This window comes from Hemitrygon akajei, chromosome 13 (assembly GCF_048418815.1).
Source record: "Hemitrygon akajei chromosome 13, sHemAka1.3, whole genome shotgun sequence".
Taxonomy (NCBI): domain Eukaryota; kingdom Metazoa; phylum Chordata; class Chondrichthyes; order Myliobatiformes; family Dasyatidae; genus Hemitrygon; species Hemitrygon akajei.
The window spans coordinates 89436370-89461064 of NC_133136.1; the positions used below are offsets into that span (position 1 = coordinate 89436370).

Consider the following 24695-nt stretch of genomic DNA (forward strand, 5'->3'; position numbering starts at 1 on the left):
ATCAGGTTTGAGGCTACACAGACGGAGTATACGGTGTAGCTCTTCCAACCTGACTGTCCTCATTGTGGCAGTAGAGGAGGCCATGGATTAACATATCAGAATGGGAAGTGGAGTTAAAATGGGTAACCACTGGGAGATCCTGCTTTTTCTGGCAGATGGAGCATAGTTGTTAGGCGAAGCAGTCTCCCAATCTATGTGGGATCTCACCGATATATGGGAGGCCACACTGGGAGCACTGGATGCAATAGATAACTCTAACAGACTCACAAGGCGAAGTGTCATCTTATCTGGAAGGACTGTTTGGGGCCCTGAGGGAAGAGGTGATAGTCTACAATATGTGGAGTTTTAGCAGAAGAAAACTAGCATATCCACTACCAACTTATTTCAAAACTTTTGGATAGAAGTTATCAATAAAATTACATATTTATAAAAGTTTTAAAAGTATGCTTTTATGCTTGTCACTAGATTACTTTCCCTTTGTCTTTTGAATTTTGGATTCTGGTATAGATTCCCTTCCCAGGTCTTTTTATTGTTGATTTTTCACTTTCAGAGTGCAAAAATACTGAGCAAATGCAGTTTAAAATAAAAGTAATTTATTTTTCTCTCTATGTGGTATGCTACAAATCTTGCACTTACTGATTTCTCCTTGTCATCTCAGAAGACTGTTGGGGCACTGAACCACTGCAACTTAACAGCTTCACTTTGTGGTGGCTTGTTGCAGACGTGGATGGCTGGAAATTAGGGATCAACATCAATGTGAAGTAGCACTTGTGATAAGGCTTGTGAAAACTTGGAAAGGAATGCAAAGTGTGTTTTTGGTTTTAAGTCAAAACAAAAAAATGCAGTCAACACATCATAACACAATTCTAAATAGATCTTCCTCAATGGCTATAATTTCTACTAATTTGGATGTCATACATTTTGTATTAAGCACTTATTTAAAAAACAAATCAAAGAGAGAGAATTTCCCTTGGTGCTTTTCTTACTTTAATCCAAGGGGAGGAACCAAGCAACGCCCAATCAGAAGAAACTCATAATAGCAAGGCAAGTAAATCACTGATTGACCTGGATCTATTTAACGCTGGACAGTACTAAGAATGCCAGGTTAGCTTAGTCCGGAACAAGCAAAATGTCGATAAATCACCCAGTTTGATGATATATATCTAGGCAAATCCTCCAGCCTTGACAAGTTGTATCTTAGTTAATCCTTCAGCCTTGATGAGATGTATCTAAGCTGCCATAGGAGGAAAGGGAGCAGATTGCTAGGGCCCTAGAAGAGATATTTAAGTCTTTGTTGTTCAAGATGAGATTGCCAGGTGACTGGAAGATAGCAAATATGATAACTAATTGTAGAAGAATGGCAGGGAAAAGCCAGTTAATTACAGGTAGTCTAACATCACTGCTAGGGGGCAGACTAGTTTTTCGCTGCACTTGGTAAAGCAGGAATTGGTTCAGTATAGTCAACAAGGATTTGGGTGGCATGGTAGTATAGTGGTTAGCTCATTGCTTTACAGTGCCATCTACCACCAATTATGGTCCAACTCCTACTGTCCAAAAGCTGTTTGTACGTTCTTCCTGTGACCTCTTGGTTTTCCTCTAGGTGCTCCAGTTTCCACCCACATTCCAGAGACATATGGGTTAGGTTTAGTAGGTTGTGTATGTTGGCACTAGAACCATGGCATACTTGCAGTCTGTTCCCAGCACATCCTCGGACTGCATTGGTCATTGACGCAACAAATGTTTTGATGTACATGTGACAAATACAGCGAATCTCGATCTTAAGTGATTTGTCAGTGGAAGATCCTGTCTGACTAATTTAGTTGAGTTTTTTTGAAGAGGTAACTTACTTGATGGCATCAGCGCAAGTGGTGTGGTTTACATGGACTTTAATAAGTCCTTTGATAAAGTCTTGCAAGGAAAGCTGCTCCAAAAGGTTGGAGCTCATGCATCCAAGGCAAATTGGATTCAAAATTGGCTCGGTAGTAAGGGACAGAAGATAATGCTGAGAGGGTTGCCTTTGTGTTTAGAAGCCTATGATCAGTGTTGTATCACGGGTCTTGTATTGGGACTCTTGCTCTTTGATATGTATGTTGACTTCCGTTTGAGTATAAGACGTATGATTAGTGTGTTTGCAGTTGGCTCAAACATTTGCGGTGGTGTTGTTAGTGAAGAGGGTAAGTTTAGACTGCAGAATGATACTGACCAGCATGTAGGTTGTGCAAGGCAATGGCAAATGGAACTTAATACGAGGTGATGTGGGTGACGTACATCATGAAAGGCTGTGGCCTAGAGATAGTGAGCAACAAAGGGACTTTGGTGCACTGGTGCAAAGATCCTAAAGGTGGCAGCAGAGGAAGACAGGATGATAAAAAAGGCATAAATAATGCTGGTATTCATTAGCTGAGGTGCAGAATGTAAGTGCAGGGAGGACTTGGTACCATTTGTAAAACATTGATTTGGCCACATCTGGATTACCATGCACAGTTCTGGTTATTACTGGTAAAAACTAAGAAATTGTGTGGACAGGCACCTCAAATGCCATCGATAAATTTGCCGAAAATAAAACTGTTGTTGGCAGAATCTCAGATGATGGTGACATGGAGGCATACAGGAGTGACATTGATAAGCTGATTTGAGTGCTGTTGCAGCAACAGCCTTGCACTCGATGTCAGTAAGGCGAAGGAATTGATTGTGGAAGAGGAAGTCAAAGGAACGTACCACCAGTCCCCATCAAAGGGTCAGCAATGGAAAGGGTGGGCAGTTTCAACTTCTTGGATGTCAACACCTTTGAAGATCTATCTTGGGCCCAACATATTGATGCAATTACAGACAAAGCACATCAGATATATTTCATTAAGAATTTGAGGAAGATTGATATGTCACCAAAGACTCCTACAAATTTCTGCTAGATGTAATGTGGAGAGCATGCTAACTGGTTACATCACTGTCTGGTATGGAGGGGCCGCTGTGTGTGCACGCACGCACGCACGCACGCACGCACGCACGCACGCACACACACACACACACACTGATAAGTTTGTGGCCTAAGGTAAGGAGTCAATTTTAGAAAACCTAGCACATTTATTTTTCAACATAGTCCCCTCCTACATTTACACACTTAGTCCAGCAGTCGTGGAGTATACGGATCTTGGACCTCCAGAAAGTGTCCACAGATGGGTGATGGATAAGTTCGTGGCCTAAGGCAGAAGGAGATGAGTTATACAGCTCTCGTTCCATGCACATGCAGGTCAACTCTTTGAGTGATTATGCAGAAAGCTTGAAGTTAATAACTCATCTCCTTCTACCTTAGGTCACAAACTTATCAATCACTCCCAATGAGTTATTAACTTCAAATTTTCTGCATAATTACTCAAAGAGTTGACCTGCATGTGCATGTAACGAGAGCTGTATAACGAATCTCTTTCTACTGTAGGCCACAAACTTATCAATCACGTCTGCTGTAGACACTTCCTGGAGGTCCAAGATCCGTATACTCCACGACTGCTGGACTAAGTGTGTAAATGTAGGAGGGGACTATGTTGAAAAATAAATGTGCTAGATTTTCTAAAATTGTCTCATTCTATCTTAGGCCATCAACATATCAATCACCCCTTTTTTGTGTGTGTGTGTATACACACACTGTATATCCTATTGTGATTGATAGTATTATGGACTGCTGTTGCAAAACAGCACTTTCCCATGACATATGTCAGTAATATTAAACCTGTTTCTAAAATTGTACTGGATAGTGTGCTGAGGATATTATCAGGTTATTTCCTGGGTGGAATGTTTCAGTTATGGGGACCAATTGGATAGGCTGAGTCTGCTGGCTTTGGATCAAAGGAGGCTGAAGGGCACCTGACAGAGTTAGAGATGAATTGTGTAGATAATAAGAAACTCTTCCTGATGGCAGAGATGTCAACTACCAGAAAGCATATACATAAAATTGGAGATTGAGATTTGGCAGAAATCTGAGGCAGACTTTTTCTCCACCCAGAATGTGGTTGCAGTCTGAAGTTCACTGCCTACAAAAAGGGGTGGAGGCAGATACCCTGAACATTTTAAGACACAGCTGAACAAAAACTTGAAGTGCTGGTAAATGAAATTAGTATAGATAGTTACCTGATTACCTGATGGTCAACATTGATTGGCTGGGCTGTAAGACTATCTTGGCACTACATGAATCTATGACTTGAGACTACATACGAGTCCTGTCATAGTTGTTATATGGTATATTTGGGAAAATAAGTAAAAAAAAGAAAATAGTCTATTGCCTGAAAGCAGTGTAGAGACTAAACATTCTGAACATTTCTTCCATATTCCTTTTTTTTTGTAAACACGAGAAGCTCTGCAGATATTGGAAATCCAAAGCAATACACATAAAATGCTGGAGGAACTCAGCAGGTCCGGCAGCACTATGGAATGAATAGATAATCAACGTTTTGGGCCAAGACCCTTTTTCAGGACTGAGAAGAAAGGGGGAAGATGGCAGAATACCAAGGTGGGGGGAGGGGAAGGAGGCTAGCTGGAAGGTGATAGGTGAAGCCAGGTAGGTGAAAAGGTCAAGGGTTGGAGATGAAGGAATCTGATAGTAGAGTAGACCATAGGAGAAAGGGAAGGAGGAGGGGGAAGTATTAGGCAGGTGAGAAGAGGTAAAAGGTCAAAGTGGGGAACTGGAGTCTACCCAGACGGAATATAAGTTGTGGTGTATGTTCCATAGACCATTTCCTACATGTAGTTGTGAGGGTTTTGTTTTTTTCCCATGGAATGTGCAGGAGTATTTGAGGGGTGATGGGATGGTTCATTGATTTATTTCAGCATTCTGCATTCCTCTTCCTCTGAGCATGGTTACAACAATGATGGGTCGCTGGGTAGGAAATTTGGAATTCAGGGGCTTTATGCTGTGGCTGAGATCTTTATTTAGAGAATTGGGAAAACAAAGAGCCAAACAAAAGCCAGGATTCTTCCCCTGCCACTGCTGACTGAAGACACAGCAAGTGATGGTTAGAGAATTTGAGTAGAAATCAAGGTAGAAAATTGATGTTACATTGGGGATATTACCGTACTTTAGGGGTGTCCAGTTAAATGTGTCCTTAATTCTGTACTAATTCATGAATTCGCAGGTTCAAAATAATTTTATGGTCATATGTTGCTATGAATCACAAGCTGATTATTCTTTGTTACCTATGTCATAATACCCCATTACACCATAGTCACTGCACCATTTTTGTAGGCTTTTGCCACATTCATCGAGCAGTGACGGTAAGAATCTCTTCTCACCTTTTAAGCTTGTTTGCATCAACATCTACACAAAGAAGTAAAATTACTAATTACCAATTGTTAATTAATGTCATTTGAAGTTATTGATTTTAAAATTAAACCTTTTCTATTCTTCACTACAGTGATGTATTTGTTTTGCAACTGAAGTGTTCCTCGCTTAAATTTTAAATTCAGTTGTTTTGTTGACTTGCGTATTAAAGTTTACCAAACTTGCTGAGTTTATTGACAATGCAGTCTTTGATATGTGATGGAATCACTCAAAGTCTATTAGCAAAATACCAGCATATTGTTTTAAAGCTTTTTAATAATTGCTTTCCTTAATGTGTGGGGGCTTTAATACTGCAGCAGTAAGTGATTGTGCATGGGGAGGTGTTGCAGATTTTTCTCACAATCTGAAGGTTTAGACCAGAAAAATTTGTTTTGTAAAATTATTGTTTGCTGGTGAGGATGCATTTCTGGTACAGACATAGTTGTATAAGTTCATAAATTCAGGAACAGTTGTGGGCCGAGAGAATCATGGCACGTCACACTTGTGTCAGAACATAGTAGAGTACAGGACAGGAACAGGCCATTCAGCCCACAATGTTGTGTCAAACCAGATAAAAAGCAAATCAGAAACACCAGAACACTAACCCACGTCCTCATCCTTCCACCCTCCTTATCTATATGTGCCTGTCCAAATGTCTTTTAAAAGCTTCTAATGTATTTGTCTCTATCACCATACCAGGCAACACATTCCAGGCATTCATAGCACTCTGAGTAAAAAGCTTACCCTTCACATCTCCCTTGAATCTACCCCCTCTAATCTGCAATACATGCCCTCTGGTATTAGACACTTCAACCCTGGGAAACATACACTCTCTCTCCACTTTATGCCTCTCATAATCATATAAATCTCTATCAGACCTCCCTTCAGCCTGTGCCGCTCCAGGGAAAGCCATCCAAGTTTAACCTCTCATGACAGCACATGCCCTGTAAACCAGGCAGCATCCTGTTGAACCTCTGCAGAGCCTCAACATTCTTCCTTTAAGTGGGGCAACTAGAACTGTATGCAATTCTCCAGATGTGGCCTTACCAAAGTTTTATAAAGTTGCAACTTAACCTACTGACTTCTGAACTCAATGTCTCGACTAATGAAAGCAAGCATTTCATAAGCCTTCTTAAGCACCTTATCAACCTGTGTAGCCACTTTCAAGGAGCTATGAACTGGATCCCAAGATCTCTCTGCTCCACCACACTGTTAATGACCGTGTCCTTAACAGTGTACTGTCTCCTTGATTTGCCTTATTGAGGTGTAACTTCTCACATTTATCTTGGTTAAACTGCATCTGCCATTTTTCCACCCATATCTGCAACTGATCTATATTATGCTGTATTCTTTACCAGTCTTCTACACTATCCACAACTCCATTAGTCTTGTTATCGTCTGAAAACTTACTAACCCACCCGTCCATATTTTCATCCAGGTCATTTATATACATCGCAAACAGCAGAGGTCCCAATAGAGTTTCCTGTGGAACTCCTCTAATCACAGACCTCCAGCTCAAATAAATCCCTTCAACCACTACCCTCTGATTTCTATGTGCAAGCCACCTTTGAATCCAAACAATCAATTTGCCACAAATCCCATGCATCTTAATTTACTGATTAGCCTCCCATGAAGGACTCTGTCAAACTCCTCACTAAAATCCATGTAGACCACATCCACTGTTCTACCCTCACCAATCTCTCTCGTCACCTTGTCAAAAAACTCAGTCAAGTTGGTAAGGTAAGGCATGACCTGCCCTGCACAAAGCCATGCTGGCTCTCCCTAATTAGGCTGTGGGTTTCCAAATGCATACATATACTCTCCGTAAGAACTTTCTCTAGGAATTTCCCAACAACTGAAGTAAGACTTACTAGTCTGTTATTCCCAGGATTTTCCCTTCTTAAGTGGACATACAGCATTAGCCACTCGCTAGTCCTCCGAGACCTTGCCTGTGGCCCAGCAATTTTGACTCGTGTGTCCCTTTATAACCTGAGGTAAATCCCATTAGGCCCTGGGGGCTTACCCACCTTAATACTCCTTAGGAGGCCCAACACTTCCTTCTCCTTGACCTCTAAATGCCATAACACATTTATACACTCAGCACTAATCTCCTGGTCCTCCCTATCCTTTTCCTTGGTAAGTACTGAAGCAAAGTACTCATTAAGTCCCTTACTCTCATTCCAAGCAAATGTTCGCCCTTTTATCCTGGAGTGGTCCCACCCTCTCCTTAGTTAACCTTTTACTCTTGATCAATGTTTAGAATGCCTCTGGGATTCACCTTAATCCTACTTGCCAAGGACATGTCTTGGCCCCTCCTGGCTTTCTTAATTCCCTTCTTTAGTTCCTTTCTGGCTTATTTATACTCCTCATATGCTTCATTTGATCCTAACTTCCGAAGCTTTACACACTTTTCCTTTTTCTTCTTGGCTAAATTTGTCACCTCTCTGGACATCCAAGGTGCTCTCATCTTTCCATCCCTGTCTTTCCTTCTAACAGGAATAAACCTTTCCTGTACTCTGTGCAATTGATCTTTAAACACCCTCTAGATGCCTGATATTGACTTGCCAGAGAAAAGGTGTTCCCAGTTAACGCTTCTTAGTTCTTGCCTAATGCCGTTGTAATTTGTTCTACTTCAATTTAAAACTCTCCCACAAGGACCATACCTATCCTTATCGATAGCTATCCTGGAAGTTAAGGAGTTGTGGTCACTGTTCCCCTAACTGTGCATCCTCTGAAAGGTCAGTTACCTGGCCAGGCTCATTACCCAACACATGGTCCAGTACAGCCCCTCCTTTCATTGGACCATCCATATATTGATTTAAGAAACCTTCCTGGATACGCTTAACAAATTCTGCCCCGTCCGAGCCCTTTACACTAAGAAGGTCCCAGTTTATATTAGAGAAGTTGAAATCCCCCTAGTGACAACCCTATTACTTTTACACATTTCCTTAATCTGAATACTTATTTGTTCCTCAGTCACAGTGGCTTTCAGGGGGTCTGTAGTATAATCCCATCAATGTGATTACACCCTGAGTTTCACTCAAATAGACCCAGTGTCTGACCCCTCCATTATGTCCCCTTTGAGTGCAGCTTTGATATTGTCCCTCTCTAGTACTGCAAATCCACCCCCACTTTTACTTCCTTCTCTATCTTTTCTAAAATTTTGAAAATCTGGTACATTAATCACCCATTCCTGCCCCTCTCTCAACCTAGTTTCAATAATGGCTACAACATCATGGTTCCATGTACTGATCTATGCCCTAAGTTCATCACCCTTGCCCGTAATACCCCTAGCATTAAAACATACACACTTCAAGCTATCTGACCCATTATACCTGTTATTTCGATTTTGCATTTCAATACTTACTCTGACGTCTACCTTCTTATCCGATCCTTCCCTTACTGACCTGGGGCTCCGGTTCCTCACCCCCTACAAAACTAGTTTAAACTCCCCTGAGTTGCAGCCAGGATATTAGTTCACCTCCAGTTCAGGTGCGACACATCCCTCTTGTACAGGTCATCCATTCCCCAGAGAAGGTTCCAATGATCCATGAACTTGAAACCCTGTCCCCTGCACCAACCTCTGCAGCCACTCATTGATACATGCTATTACCCCATTCGTACCTGCATAAACCCGAGGCATAGGGAGTAATGTGGAGATTATAACCTTGGAGGTCCTTTTCTTCAGCCTCTTTCCTAGCTGTGTAGGACCTCTTCCCTTTTTCTACCAGTTCTTGGTGGTAATATACACCATGACCTCTGGCTGTTGCCCATCCACCTCGAGAAAATCCTACAACCGTTCCAATACATCATGGACCCTTAGCACCAGGGAGGCAACACACCATCCTGGTGTCTATTCTGAGGCCACAGAATTTCCTTTCTATCACCCTAACTATTGTGTCCCTTATAACCAACTCACTGCCTGACTTTACCCTTTCCTGTTAAGGCTCAGAGCTAGCCAGAGCACCACCAGCCTGGCAGCTGCTGTTGCCATGATCTGATGGGTCATTCCACCCCCCCAGCAGTATCCAAAGGAGTATGCTCGTTGCTGAGGGTAATGGCCACAGGGGAATCCTGTACTGACTCCTTAATTCCCTTATCTCTCCTGGTAGTCACCCATCTACTGTCCAAAGTCTGTACTCTGGGTATGACCACCTCTTCAAAAGTCTCATCTATAATATCTTCAGCCTCCTGTATGGTCCTGAGTACATCCAACTTCAGCTCCAACTCCTTGACCCCGTCAGGCACTGAAGCTGGGTGCACTTACCACTGATGCAGTCATCAGGGAAACTGTCAGGAATCCTGAATTCCCACATCTGACAGAGGGGCATTCCATCTTGACAACTCTATACTAAAACCGAAAAAGGCTGGCCTCTTCTTAACTATATCTACACCTGCTGACATTGCAGCCCCCACATTCTTTATCGCTGGTACACTCCAACAATGGCCACTCTCTGCGCCTGTGCAGTCCGCAAAGACCGGCCTTGCCCAAATCTGCTCCTTTTGTACTCTCTCCTGACTTCTGTTGGGCTCTGACCCAATATACACTCCACTTGCTTGGGCCACCGAGAAAAGACGAGCTTTAACTGAGTCTTTTTATATTCGCAGTCCTAGCTTCGGTAGGACTCTGAAACCTACCTACAAAGGCCCTTGAATATTAATACCATACAGTATTCAAAATCTCCAAATTTTGTGCTATGCTGGTTGAAAGCTCCTCATATTTGAAGCTCATTGTTACATAGTTGCAGAATTTTTACCTGTTTTTGCCAGTTCTTTCAAAATGCAAGCAATATCCCTTGCTTCCTAACCACTCTCTTCCTCACCCACCATCCCTTGCTGTCCCCTTTTTCTTCTGCTTTTTCTCTTCTCTGTTCTTTCTCTCCTTTTTTCTTCCTCTCTTTCACCTTCTCTCTCCTCCCACTTCCTATTGATTGTCTTTCATACTTTCTCTCTCCGTTGTCTTTGTGTGCGTGGAGAGAGGATTCACATGGTATTAGAATAGCCACGAGTCATTTTTGATCTATGAAATTTTGCCCAAAAAGACATTTTCAGGAGTATATGGCAACACGCACAAGATGCTGGAGAAATATGTGTGTTGCTTAGTGTTTCCAGCATTTGCAAAATTTCTCGTGTTTATGATTTCCAGGAGTATATTCCTTTTGTAAATTGAATATTGAACTGCTTCTTTCCACCTTTACACTCATGTTTCTTCATTGAAACTTTATTTTTGCAATGGGTGAATTAATGTAAAGGGAGATTAACCTAGGAAGTAAGAGCAAAGGGATACATACAGTCTGTAGGACAACAAATTAAAGGGTACCACTGTGAATGTGTTTCTATGTATGATTATAATGTTGATTGATTCCAGGGGCTGCTGGTGGACATTTATCATCTCCTGACTCTCAGTCTTGTCGGTCTGGTCTGCATGCCTCAGAATCTGGAAACAAAGCATTAACATCATGTAAATATAACAGTAAGTGTGTGTATTATTAATGTCTCTTGGATTGTTTTAACGTGCATTTGAGCACCTCTGCAACACTAATCATTGCAATGGGACTGTTATGTAGGATGTGGAGGAAAGATCATAAGACACATTGTGCGATTTTTCTTTTCCACCAATTCTGATCTCTATTTGACTTTTTTGGATTAACAATGTAATAATACATCATGTCATTTTATAATTGGATTTGTTTTCTGCACAGTAGAATTATTAGACTTGGATTACCTTCTATGGAATATTACCTACAAAGCATTTCATTTAAATTTTTGAGACATTGCATTTGTACGTGTGCCTCCTGTGCTGCCTCAGTTTCCACAACAATGACAGAACACAAACTGCCAACAGTATATCTTCGTACACCTTACTATTAGCAGGAACTTGAGTAGTAACCAAATCAATCAGCTCGAAGAGGCACAAATGAGAGGAGAGAGTAGGTAGCCAGAACACTAACCTCTGGTGTGTCACCTTCTGTTCTCCATTTTGCTCTCCAATAGTTCAATATTTATTAAGCACATTAAGGACAACCTGGTAAAATTCCCTTCCAAAATCAGACAGTGAACGTCTGTGCATGTTCTATGCTCAGGTGTCATCCAGTCTGCATGTCTTCGATGTTGAGCATAACTTTTGAGAAAAATAAAGGCTTTAAAGTCACTAGAGCTTGAAAATTACAGTGGATGGTGGTGAAGATGTTACTTTTACATTTTTTTTCTAACAATCAGAACTGCAAACAATTTGAACGTTACTCAGAAGGCTTAATGTTTTTGAATGTACATTTTGAAATAATTTTTTATGTATGTCCAAGAAGCTGTATTGATTGGATTCAGATACATTGAGCAATGTAGGAAAATTATTTCCAAATTCTTGTATTAATTAATTGAAATTGTGTAAATATTGTGACAATTATGTAAATGTTAGATTTCCTTTTTAGATATTTCTACTACTGAACAATCGAGCAAGAACTTGGAGGAATTAAGGTTAGTTCACGAAATATAAACAGAACAGAACTGTCTTTGCTAACATAATAATGTATTGTCGGTCCCATATACAGTAGATTATCTTTTCTCATCCAAAAGCAGAAATGCTAAAAGAAATTTGCCTCAGGTTTTTTAGTCTCACCAATAGTTAGAATGATGTGCAATCCAACACATGAACTATACTGTGGCACTCACAGGTGTACAGCTTTAGGAGGTTGAAGTCCAGCACATGAACTGTACAGTGGCTCTTACAGGGAGTACAACTTTAGGAGATTGTGAGTTTGAAACTTAATTTCCGATCTATTAATGTGAATGAGCACCAATCACAAGCATTCAGTAATTTACAAGATACAGTCTTCACTATTTTATACTGGATCAACAGTCAACCTCTACACAATTTTCCATTTGCATTCCAGGAGAGGAGTTTTCTTTAGTATTTGATAGAGTTTTTAAAGGTATTGCATAATTTTGTTTAATTTTCACAGTTCTTCACATCCAAATGGGGGCTGAAGAATGACGTTATATGTACTTTCAAGGTTGCAAGTATTAGATCATTTGTCATTTGCTTTTGACATTTTAAAGATTCTGAACTATATTAACAAAACAATATGAGTGGTTCACAAAATGCTGGTGGAACACAGCAGGCCAGGCAGCATCTATAGGAAGAAGTACAGTCGACGTTTCAGGCTGAGACCCTTCGTCAGGACTAACTGAAAGAAAAGGTAGTAAGAGATATGAAAGTGGGAAGGAGAGGGGGAAATCTGAAATGATAGGAGAAGACAGCAGGGGGAGGGATGAAGCTAAGAGCTGGAAAGTTGATTGGCAAAAAGGATACAGAGCTGGAGAAGGGAAAGGATCATGGGACAGGAGGCCTAGGGAGAAAGAAAGTGGGAGGGGAGCACCAGAGGGAGATGGAGAACAGGCAAGGAGTGATTGTGAGAGGGGCAGAGAGAGCAAAAAAGGGGGGAGAATAATAAATAAGGGATGGGGTAAGAAGGGGAGGAGGGGCATTAACGGAAGTTAGAGAAATCAATGTTCATGCCTTCAACTCTGAGGCAGAGTGCCCTGTCCTCAGTAAAGGCCTTACCTTTGTCCCCCTTCGCCCACACCTCAGCGAGTTCCGTGTATGCCATGACGCTGACCTCTTCTTCCGCCGGCTCTGTCTTCGAGCCTATTTCTTCAGCAAGGACTCTCCCACCCCCACCAATGACCCCTTCTCCCATCTTCAACCCTCTTGCTCATCATGGACACCCCGCTGTGGTCTTCTGCCTGCTCTGGGTCTCTTTATTGCTAACTGCCGACGGGACATCAACCGAATTGACTTCACCACACCTTGTTCCAATTCCAACCTCACTCCTTCCGAACGCTCTGTTCTCCACTCCCTCCACACCAATCCTAAGCTTACTATAAAACCTGCCGTTAAGGAGGGCGCTGTTGTAGTCTGGTGTACTGACCTCTACCTTGCCGAGGCACAGCGACAACTCGCTGATACCTCCTCTTATTTACCCCTCGATCATGACCCCACTAAGGAGCGCTAGGCCACTGTCTCCCACACCATCACCAACCTTGCCAGCTCTGGGGATCTCCCATCCACTGCCACCAACCTCATAGTTCCCACACCCCGCACTTCCTGTTTCTACCTCCTACCCAAGATCCACAAACCTGCCTGTCCAGGTAGACCCATTGACTCAGCTTTCTCCTGCCCCACTGAACTAATTTCTGCTTACTTCGACACTGTTTTATCCCCCTTTGTTCAATCCCTTCCCACCTATGTTCATGACACTTCTCACGCTTTGCATTTTTTCAATGATTTTAAGTTCCCTGGCCCCCACAGCCTTATTTTCACCACGGACGTCCAGTCCCTATATACCTCCATACCCCACCAGGAAGGTCTCAAAGCTCTCCGCTTCTTTTTGGACTCCAGACCTAACCAGCTCCCCTCTATCACCACTCTCCTCCGTCTAGCGGAATTAGTCCTTACTCTCAATAATTTCTCCTTTGGCTCCTCCCACTTCCTCCAAACCAAGGGTGTAGCCATGGGCACCCGTATGGGTCCCAGTTATGCCTGCTTTTTTGTTGGCTTTGTGGAGTAGTCCATGTTCCAAGCCTATATGGGTATCCGTTCCCCTCTTTTCCTTTGCTACATCAATGACTGCATTGGCGCTGCCTCCTGCACTTGACTTCATTAACTTTGCCTCCAACTTTCACCCTGCCCTCAAATTTACCTGGTCCATTTCCGACACCTCCCTCCCCTTTCTTGATCTTTCTGTCTCCATCTCTGGAGACGGCCTATCTACTGATATCTACTATAAGCCTACGGACTCTCACAGCTACCTGGACTATTCCTCTTCCCACCCTGTCTCTTGCAAAAATGCCATCTCCTTCTCGTAATTTCTCTGTCTCCGCCACATCTGCTCTCAGGATGAGGCTTTTCATCCCAGGACGAAGGAAATGTCTTCCTTTTTTAAACAAAGGGGCTTCCCTTCCTCCACCATCAACTCAAACGCATCTCTCCCATTTCACGCACATCTGCTCACCCCATCCTCCTGCCACCCCACTCGGGATAGGATTCCCCTTGTCCTCACCTACCACCTCACCAGCCTCTGGGTCCAACATATAATCCTCTGTAACTTCCGCCACCTCCAACGGGATCCCACTACCAAGCACATCTCTCCCTCCCCCCCCTTTCTGCTTTCCATAGGGATCGCTCCCTATGCGACTCTCTTGTCCACTCGTCCCCCCCACCCCTTCCCACCGATCTCCCTCCTGGCACTTATCCTTGTAAGCGGAACAAGTGCTACACCTGCCCATACACTTCCTCCCTCACCACCATTCAGGGCCCCAGGCAGTCCTTCCAGGTGAGGTGACACTTCACCCATGAGTTGGCTGGTGTGGTATACTGCGTCCGGTGCTCCTGGTGCGGCCTTCTATATATTGGTGAGACCCGACATAGACTGGGAGATCGTTTCGCTGAACACCTATGCTCTGTCTGCCAGAGAAAGCAGGATCTCCCAGTGGCCACACATTTTAATTCCACGTCTCATTCCCATTCTGATATATCTATCCATGGCCTCCTCTACTGCCAAGATGAAGCCACACTCAGATTGGAGGAACAACACCTGATATTTTGTTATTCTGTCTGGGTAGCCTCTAACCTAATGGCATGAACATTGATTTCTCTAACTTCCATTGATGCCCCTCCTCCTCTTCTTACCCCATCCCTTATTTATTATTACCCTCCCTTTTTTTCTCTCTCCCTTTTTTTCTCTCTGCCCCTCTCACAATCACTCCTTGCCTGTCCTCCATCTCCCTCTGGTGCTCCCCTCCCCCTTTCTTTCTCCTTAGGCCCTGTCCCATGATCCTTTCCCTTCTCCAGCTCTGTATCCCTTTTGCCAATCAACTTTCCAGCTCTTAGCTTTATCCCTCCCCCTCCTGTCTTCTCCTATCATCTTAGATATCCCCCTCCCCTCCCACTTTCATATCTCTTACTATCTTTCTTTCAGTTAGTTCTGATGAAGGGTCTCGGCCCAAACCATTAACTGTACTTCTTCCTGTAGATGCTGCCTGGCCTGCTGCCTTCCATGAGTGGTTCAATATTGCTGCACTTTAGCTCAAGTTCAGGGTTAATGATCATTCAACCACACATGAATACAGCCAAATTAAATAGTGTTCCTTTGGAACCAAGATGCAAAACACAGTACCAATAGTCATACACAGCACACGGTACATATAACAACTATCTGTCCTCAATTTCTGTTACTTTCTCTCCCTGACTGCGCTGGTTTTAAAATAGACATGCTGTGATGCATCAGAACCAAAACCTCGTTTAGGCTTGCACAGAAGTTTTGATTTCAAAACTATTAGATCATGATAGCTGAACGTTGGAAAATATGTCAATAACAATAACAGTATGAATTCATATAGAGCCTTTGCTATAGAGAGAATTCAATAAAAATGCTGCTGAGTTGAAAAGATATGATAAGGTTAATTGAAAGCTTGAGAAAAAAAAAAGTTCAAAGAATGGCCTTAAAGGAGGGGGGAGAGTTGAAGATATGGAGAAGTTGCTAGAATATAGGCCATAGACTGCCAAAAATGGAATGACAATGTACGGAAAGGAACGCATGCCAGAGATTTTACAGTGAAGTTCATGGAATTTTTTTTGATTGCAGAAAGTTGTGGAGGTGGGGAGAGGCAAAGTCATGAAGAGCTGAAGAATGAAAATTTCAAATTGGCTCTTAACTTTTTATTGATCAGCAGAAGGTTAATGAGTGAGCAGAATGTTGTGCTATGGTTTAGGACACAGGTGGTGGAGTTTTTGGGTGATGGATATATGCCAGGAAAACATTTAAGCAGTTGAGACCAGTGATGATGAAAATATGGACAGTATTCTCAATGCAGAGGGTTAGTTGATAGTCAGTGGTATGAGTTAGTTGAGTTTTGTTATCAAGGTGGAATCAAATTGCCTTTCTGATTATATGTCATGGTTGAAATTTCTGTTACTTCTTGCATTTCTGTGATTTCAAGTCGCATAGCAGTCTGTGATCCAGGAATTGAGAAGCAGAGTAAGCTCCAATGAGGAGGGAGAATTGAAATGAATGATAAAATCAAATCAGGATCAGAAATTATAATAAAGATTGAGTTGAGAGGTAAAACAAGAAATAAGAAAATATTTGATATTTTAATGAATATCTGGCAACGTGAAGAAATGAATCTCAGATATCTGTAGCCTTTTTCACTTATTCTAAAGGTAAAGTCCTGCTCCAGAAACCAGTCAGCAATTTGAGGCAAGCATATTTAGTGTAGCATCATCAAGGCAGCCACTCTTTAAACAGAAGCTCTAAACGCATGTCAGGTGGAACTAAACGATCTTTTAGTTCAGGTTTGCTAGAGCTGTTCCAGAGGATTAAAACTAACTTAGCAGGAGGATTGGAACTGGAGTGATAGTGCTGAGGTTAAGGTAGTTAGTTGGTTTACAAACAGAGGCAGTGTCCAGTGAGACTGTTACCAAGGAGAGGCTGATGATAGGGTAAAATTGCTGTCAACTGGAGATAGAAAATGCATCCCAAAAGGAAAAAGTTGCAATGGTCATGAGGAATTTCAATAAGCAGGTAGATTAGAAAAATCAGGTTCATTCTGAATCCCAAGATGTAAATTTCTAGAATGCCTACGAGGTAGCTTTACAGAGCAGCTTGTGGTTGAGCCCACTAAGGGATCGGCTATTCTGAACTGGGATTGCCTGTTCTGGACTGGGTGTTGTGCAATGAATTGGAATTAATTAGAGAGGTTAAGGCAAAAGAACCCTTAGAGGGTCAGTGATCATAATATGATAGAATTCACCCTGCAATTTGAAAATGAGATGCTGAAGTCAGATGTATCAGTATTATAGTAAAGGGAATTACAGATGCATGAGACAGGAGTTAGACAGAGTTGACTGGAAAAGAGCATTGGCAGGAATGACTACAGACTTGCTGGACTTTCTGGGAGTAATTCGGAAGGCAGAAGATATATACATCCCAAAGAGGAAGAAGTATTCTAAAGGCAGGATGACACAACCATGGCTGATGAGAAGTCAAAGCCAACTTAGAAGCCAAAGAGTATAACAGAGTTAAAAATTAGTGGGAAGTTGGAGGATTGGGAAGCTTTAAAAGACCCAACAGAAGGCAACTAAAAACAAATCAATAAGGATAGAATGCAAAAGTAAGCTGGCCAGTAGTATTAAAGCAACACACACAAAATGCTGGTGGAACACAGCAGGCCGGGCAGCAACTATAGAGAGAAGCACTGTCGACGTTTCGGGCCGAGACCCTTAGTCAGGATGGACAGTAGTATTAAAGAGTTTCTTCAGATACATCAAGTGTAAAAGAAAGGCAAGTGTAGATATCAGACTGCTGGAAAATGAGGCTGGAGAGCTAGTGATCGGGGACAAGGAAATGGCAGATGAGCTGAATAAGTATTTTGCATCAGTCTTCGCTGTGCCAGAAGTTCGAGAATGTCAGGGGGCGAAAGTGTGTGATGTTGCCATTACTAGGGAGAAGGTTCGCGGGGAAACTGAAAGGTCTGAAGGTAGATGTCACCTGGACCAGATGGTGTACACCCCAGGGTCCTGAAAGAGATGGCTGAAGATTGGAAGCATTAGTAATTATCTTTAAAGTATCTAGTGATTCTAGTATGGTTCTGGAGGATTGAAAAATTGCAAATGTCACTCCACTCTTCAAGAAGGGAGAGAGGCAGAAGAAAGGATTATAGCCAGTTCGTCTGATCTCAGTGGTTGGAAAGATGTTGGAGTTGATTTTTAAAGATGTGGTTTTGGGGTATTTGGAGACACATGATAAAATAGGCCATTGTCAGCATGGTTTCCTCAAGGGAAAATCTTGCCTACAAATCTGTTGGGATTCTTGGAAGAAGTAACAAGCAGGGTAGACAAAGGAGAATCAGTTGATGTTTTGTACCTGGATTTTCAGAAGGCCTTTGACATGGTGCCATACATGAGGCTTAACAGATTAAGAGCCCATGGTATTACAGGAAAGATACTAGCATGGAGAGAGCATTGACTGATTGGCAGGTGGCACAGGGTGGGAATAAAGGGAGCCCTTCTGGTTGGCTGCTGGCGACTAGTGGTGTTTTACAGGGGCCTGTGTTGAGACTGCATCTTTTTACGCTATATATCAATGATTTGGATGACAGAATTGATGGCCTTGTGGCCATATTTGTGTACGATGCGAAGATAGTGGAGGGGCAGGTAATTTTGAGGAACTAGAGAGTCTACAGAAGGATTTAGACAGATTAAGAGAATAGGCAAAGAAGTGGCGGATAGAATACAGTGTCGAGAAGTGTCTGGCCATGCACTTTGGTAGAAGATCTGGAAAGGCTTGACTATTTTCTATATGTAGAGAAAATACAAAAACTGAGGTGCAAAGGGACTTGGGAGTACTTATGCAGGATATCCTAAAGACAAATGCGATGTTAGCATTTATTTCGAGAGGACTACAATATAAAAGCAAGGATGTAATTTTGAGGCTTTATAAAGTACCAGTATAATATTATATTCAGTTTTCCAGCCCCTTATTTTAGCGTGTCGCACCAGACAGTCAGCCATTCTTGTCTGGCGTGTGGTGTCAGGATTGGTCTCCTTTCGGATTAACCGGGTCATGATATGAACGTTCCTGACTCGACCCTTGTATTTTTTGTGAGGCCGAGTGGCTAGCTTGACACTCAACCCAGCATGGATGGAAAGCGTGCTCGGGGGTGGCCCGACTTGGATTCGAACTCGGGAGTCTGGCGCTGATGCCATTATGCCACCAGCTGGCATCCCATTACTGTATTTGCTATTGTCAATATAAGCAGAATAATCTTTATTTAATTAGTACTGATTTATCCATAACAAGTACCGTAGATTCCGTACTACAGAGCGCACCTGATTAAAGGCCGCAGGCTCTAATTTTAGAAAGAAAATCAATTTTGTACTTGTACAAGCCGCACCGGATTTTAAGCCGCAGGTGTCCCACGTTGTAATATGAGATATTTACACAGAAAGATATTACACGTGAGGATTTTTTAACTTATAATTAAATCCGTATGGTAACATAAACAAATACATATTGCAAATGCTTTTTTTCGAACCGTGCCTGTAACATGGCTACTTTTAAATATACATACGTATCGGTAACACACAAATTACGTTGCGTATACTTTTTTACTGAACAGTGCACGAACAACATTCCAATATCTCCTAACGACTGGTAAAAAAATATATATACTGCAGCCTACCAGGAAAAGTTATTGATCGCCTTTAACTTAAAAGCAGCGTTCTCGCGCGGGTCTAATGCGCTCGTCTAATGCGCTCCCCCCACCTTTCCGTTTATCGCAAACCGGTATTTCCCACAAGACACGGCGAAACCGGATGTGAAGTCATAGCATCCCGGGATGTAGTACAGAAAACAAATATAGTTAAAACACTTCTAACTTTAACTAGAAAATACTAACAAATGAATTACTAAGCGAAAATATTATAAACTAAATAACTGCCAAAAAGGCAGCACAATGCTTTTCTTCGAGTGTTTTCCATGTTGATGAAGGTGAGTACAAATGACTGATTTACAATAATTTAATTGTGAAAGTGCGCTTGATTTATCGTACAATTTCATTGGACCTCTGTGAACTACTCATCAATTTTATTGGTCTACTGTTACGAGGCAAAATGTTTTTGGCGGCATGAAAAAAAACCATGCATTAGCCGCACCGTAGTAAAAGCCGCAGTGTTCAAAGCTGTTCAAAGCGTGGGAAAAGAGTAGCGGCTTATAATCCGGCATCTACGGTACTTAATGGGCAACAACTTTATAATGAATTTTTGTATCAAGAATTAAATATGAATTAATTTGTCCATTTATCTGCAGGAAAGAACTAGAAAGACATACAAAAGAAACAAAGAAACTTCAGGAAGAGTTAGAGTTTGCTACCAAGTTAACAATGGACAAATGTAGCCTGACGTTTAATGAGGGTAGAAGTTGCAGTCTCGATGAAATCTCAACTAACCACAACGACAAACTCAAAATGAACCGTAAGTACACCCATGCAGAGTCCTGTGAAGATGTAGTGCTGATGTTTAGGCTGTTACTTTACATTGGATATACTGTTCATGCATCATTTTGGTGTAAGGGCACTCCTCTGAGTAACATGGATTATAGAACAATAGAGTCTTAGGCATAGTCTTAACAAAACATTATTGTTGGCTTCCCCACATCCTAAACAAAAAAACCATGCGTTTCTTATGTTAGCATTGCGATAAATTTTGAATTCTAAGTTTTGATTATAGGGAGTATGAAATTATTATTTTGTTAAAGTGTTTTAAAATTGTTGTTCCAGGATCTTTTACTGCGGTCTTTCCAAATGTACGATCTCCTTATCGGAGCTCAATACTTCAGACTTCTATCTCAAAAACACCTCGTCGCAGATTTCCACAGACTACTAAATATGATGTGGATGTTGTTATATCCAGGAAGAGCAGTCCATCCTCTGGTACACCAATTGTTGAGAAGTCACTGGAGGACTGTGTAAATGAGGTAAATAGATCTACGCTAGTGAACTGCAACAATCTTATTGAATGTTGAAGAACCAAGAAGCCTTATGTTTGTATGTTCAATTGAAGTGAAATTACAGACAAAAATGGCATATTGGTAGAAACACTGTGTCAACTACCCTTGGCACAGTTCTGTATTCCGTGGTTGTATAAATGGGTGGATGATGCTTTAATACCAGACCTAACTGGAGCTGGTCATGGTACCCAGGGATTTAAAGAATATTGCTTCTGCTTTCTGGTAAGCACAGTAGACATGCTCTTGAAAAAATTGTTCCTGCAATCATGATTTTTTAAATCTTTTTATGTTTATTCAGATAGTGCAGTTTACAAAGCACCATTATTAGTCAGTCATTATTGTGGCATCATCCATTGTGAGAGTATCATCACGGAGTACTGTGTGGTCACGACCACCACAAACTAGGAGAAAGCAATAAAACGAGGCCTCAGTGCATTCTCCAAGTTTGTCCTCATATTTCCAGACATAAAATTTTCATCGAATAGGCTTAAAATCAAAATATTTTGTAAAACTTAAAGAATATTATACAGTATTCAAAGCAAGATTTTAACAATGATTAAATCCAGGAATATAATTAAGGACATCTTGAGCATTGAATTTTATGGCTCAGTGATTTTTCATTTAATGCTGCATTTTCTTATATTGAGCTTTAGAAAATGTAAAATAAATTTGACAGACTGCAACATACTCACTTCCTTCCTCTTTGCAGGGAGATCATGAGCAGTCAAAGGATAATATTCAACAATCTGTGATAGATCTACAATCTAAATTACAAGAATTACAGTCAGAAAGAGATAGCTTGATGAATCTCAAGTAAGTGCTGACCCAAATTACTTTCAATGAATCCAATTAAAGAATTTATTTGGATTTCTTCCTATTTTTCTTCCTTAATTGCTTCACGTCTATAGGATTAATGGCAAATTTAATTTAATTCTCCATTTCCATAACATATTTAATTACTTGCTTTTACTCCTTAATTCCTGTCTGTCCATCTTAAAACACATTGTCATCATCGTTTATTCTTAGTGGCTCCTTCTGTTCAAGATTAGTTGGTGATGTACTGCTGCCAGTGACATCTACGTCCCATGAATTAATATATAAGAAAACAGCAGATCAAACAATTTCACTGTGTAAATCCATGTGTAAATCTGCACTGTGTAGAGCACTTTGACCATTGAAACAGCTGAGGCACATTAACCCATAAAAGCAGAAATTCTTCTCATGACAGTGAGAGGACCATTAACTGCCTTCATTGTATTATTCATTCATTTGCTGCCTTTCTGTCTGCCTGCAGTATTGCGCCCATGACTTTTGCACAGCACTGTATTTGTCAACGTGGAGCAGAGAACGAGTTTGTAAACCTGATGGGAGCAAAGTATGTTGGGAATGGTGACGGTGGAGCGCCACGGGAGGGGTGTGGGCCAGGTGGCGGGGAGGGGGGTTGTTGCAGGTGCAGATATATTCAGCCCTGAGCCACCAGGCAAGGTCATTTCATTCCAAGCAATTGGTTTACTGATCATGACAGAATGTCCTCTCTGGTGCTTCCCACTCCCTCCCCTCTCCCATCCCTTTTTCTCAACCATGATTCCTCTCTCCCTATCCCCTTCCCACTCCCATTCCACAATAGAAACCCATATCAGAATCAGGTTTATCATTGCTCATATATGTAATGACTTTTTTGCAGCAACAGTACAATGCAATACCCAAAATTACAATAGTACTGTGCAAAAGTTTTAGGCACTCTGGCTATATATAATGTTGTGAATGTGATCAAAATCATCGGGAGGCACTTAAGCTGGTGATATAGAAATCTTTATTCAGCATACAAGCAGGCATCATATTGCAGACATTCTTAGAAGAGGCTGCCTGATCCAATATTACATGGCATTTTTATATGCTAAAGATGAAAGGTAATGGTAGGATAATTCTATTGTTACAACGTGTCCACAATGCTTCCTTTGAATTACATATAATTTTCAAACACTTAGATCTTTATATCAACACTCCAGACACCCAAAATGAATGTTAATCACTGTTGTCTCTGAGCTGCATTCATGCATATGCAGACATCTCATATCAGTGTGATGTTTCTTGGTTTGCAATTGACCTCAGTCTACAGCTCAAAGAACACCATTGTTCTGAGCTGCATTTTAAACTCAGTCTACAATCCACATTCAGATCTGAAGACTGGTTGTTGTTGAAATTAATACAGCAAAGACTTTTGCATGATACTGTATGTATCTGTCTATCCAACTATGCATTTATTTGTTCATTTATCCACTTACTCATTTAAGATGTGGGTGTTGCTGGCAAAACAGCATTTATTGCCATTCCGCAATTGCTCGAGGAAGTGTTCAGGACGGTGCTGATCTTGCAGATAGTGATTTTCCCATGCCCATGTCATACATTAGTGATGAACGCTACAGACCATTGCATAACTAAATAGACTTGTATTACACTTTGTAAATGGAATATTCTGCAGCCATATGCATCAGTAGTGCAGAAAATTAACATTTCAGGTAGTACTAATCAAACTGACTGCCGGTGTGCAGAAGTGATAGTGGGGTCAAGGCTAAGAATGAGCAATAAATTGTAACCCTCATACCTTCTGCAAATTTTTCTTCTTGTTTTTACACATATACTTGTACAGAAAGTGGAGGCCTTCCAATTGGGTCCTAACCTGTACCTTGCTATTGGTGCAAAGGCTTCAGGATGAAAAGACTTGAGTCACTTGGGACAGGCCGTTAGACCTCCTCTCTTAGTCATTGTATTTATGTGAGTGATCCAATTCTATATCTGGGCAATAGTTCAGGTTGTTGATGACACAATCTTGTTGAAGTTGGCCATTGGCTGGAAGTTTTGTGGTGGGATGTTACTTACCACTAGTCACCTCATTCTTAAACGTTCAGGTTTTCTACATGCATGATTCAATCTCTGAGGAGTTGGGAAAGATTGAACAATTTGGCTTTCATCAGTGAGCATCCCAATTTCTGACCTTATTACTGAAGCAGCTGAAGATGGTTGGGCCCAGGACACTGAAGAAACCTTGCAGTCCTGGGTCTGGAATGATTGACCTCCAACAACTGCGTCCAACTTCCTTTATGCGAGTTATGACTTCTGACTTTTTTCCCTTGATGCTCATTGACTTCAGTGGATTGTGGTAAAACATGAACTGGACAGCTTTGAGATGGTTATTAGAAAGTAAGTGCTTTACATTTTGCTTATGGGGAAAAAAAGTAAAACTGGAAGACAGACTACCTGAAGTTTGAAAAGAAACAAACCAGATAGAATGGATCATGATGCATTCAGCTTTCTAAATAATTTTGAAAGCATCCTAATCATCCCCCTTTCTACTCATAAATACCAAATTTACCTGTTTTGGGGACCAAAATGAATGTTACCACTATAACCAAAGCTTGATTTACAAAGCAAAACCCTGTTGTCAACTATCAAGCCATTATGTGTGCTGAGTAATAGGGTTATATGTAACCTATTGCCCAGAAAATAATTTGATTAGCACTGCTATTTTTGTAAAACAGTTCAGCACTAATTTGTGTTTTAGTGCAGTAAGATCCAGTATCAATTCTATGCAGAATAACTTGTGTTAGCAATGATTTCTGGATGACACTACACCAATTGCCAAATTTGACCGGGCACTTCACAGTCTTAATCTTTGTTTAATGTTTTTTTATATAATCAGATGTACACTTAATGATGTAATCAGGCAGTATGCATTTCATTCTCCTGAGACATAAATGGAGGCTCAGCCTTAGAAAGTTGCTTTAAAGTTGCTACAATCATTCCAGTTCCCAACAAAGACA

General features: G+C 41.4%; 1 protein-coding gene across 1 annotated transcript in view; it reads left to right on the plus strand.

Annotated features, from left to right (window-relative positions):
• The window catches only part of LOC140738050 (coiled-coil domain-containing protein 158-like), a 165208-nt gene that overhangs the window by 12121 nt on the left and 128392 nt on the right, over positions 1-24695 (plus strand). Inside the window, exons 2-6 of the mRNA XM_073065054.1 lie at positions 10677-10781; positions 11737-11782; positions 20176-20339; positions 20645-20841; positions 21584-21687. Coding sequence (XP_072921155.1) covers positions 10677-10781; positions 11737-11782; positions 20176-20339; positions 20645-20841; positions 21584-21687 — 616 coding nt within the window. The remainder of the gene's footprint in view (positions 1-10676; positions 10782-11736; positions 11783-20175; positions 20340-20644; positions 20842-21583; positions 21688-24695) is intronic.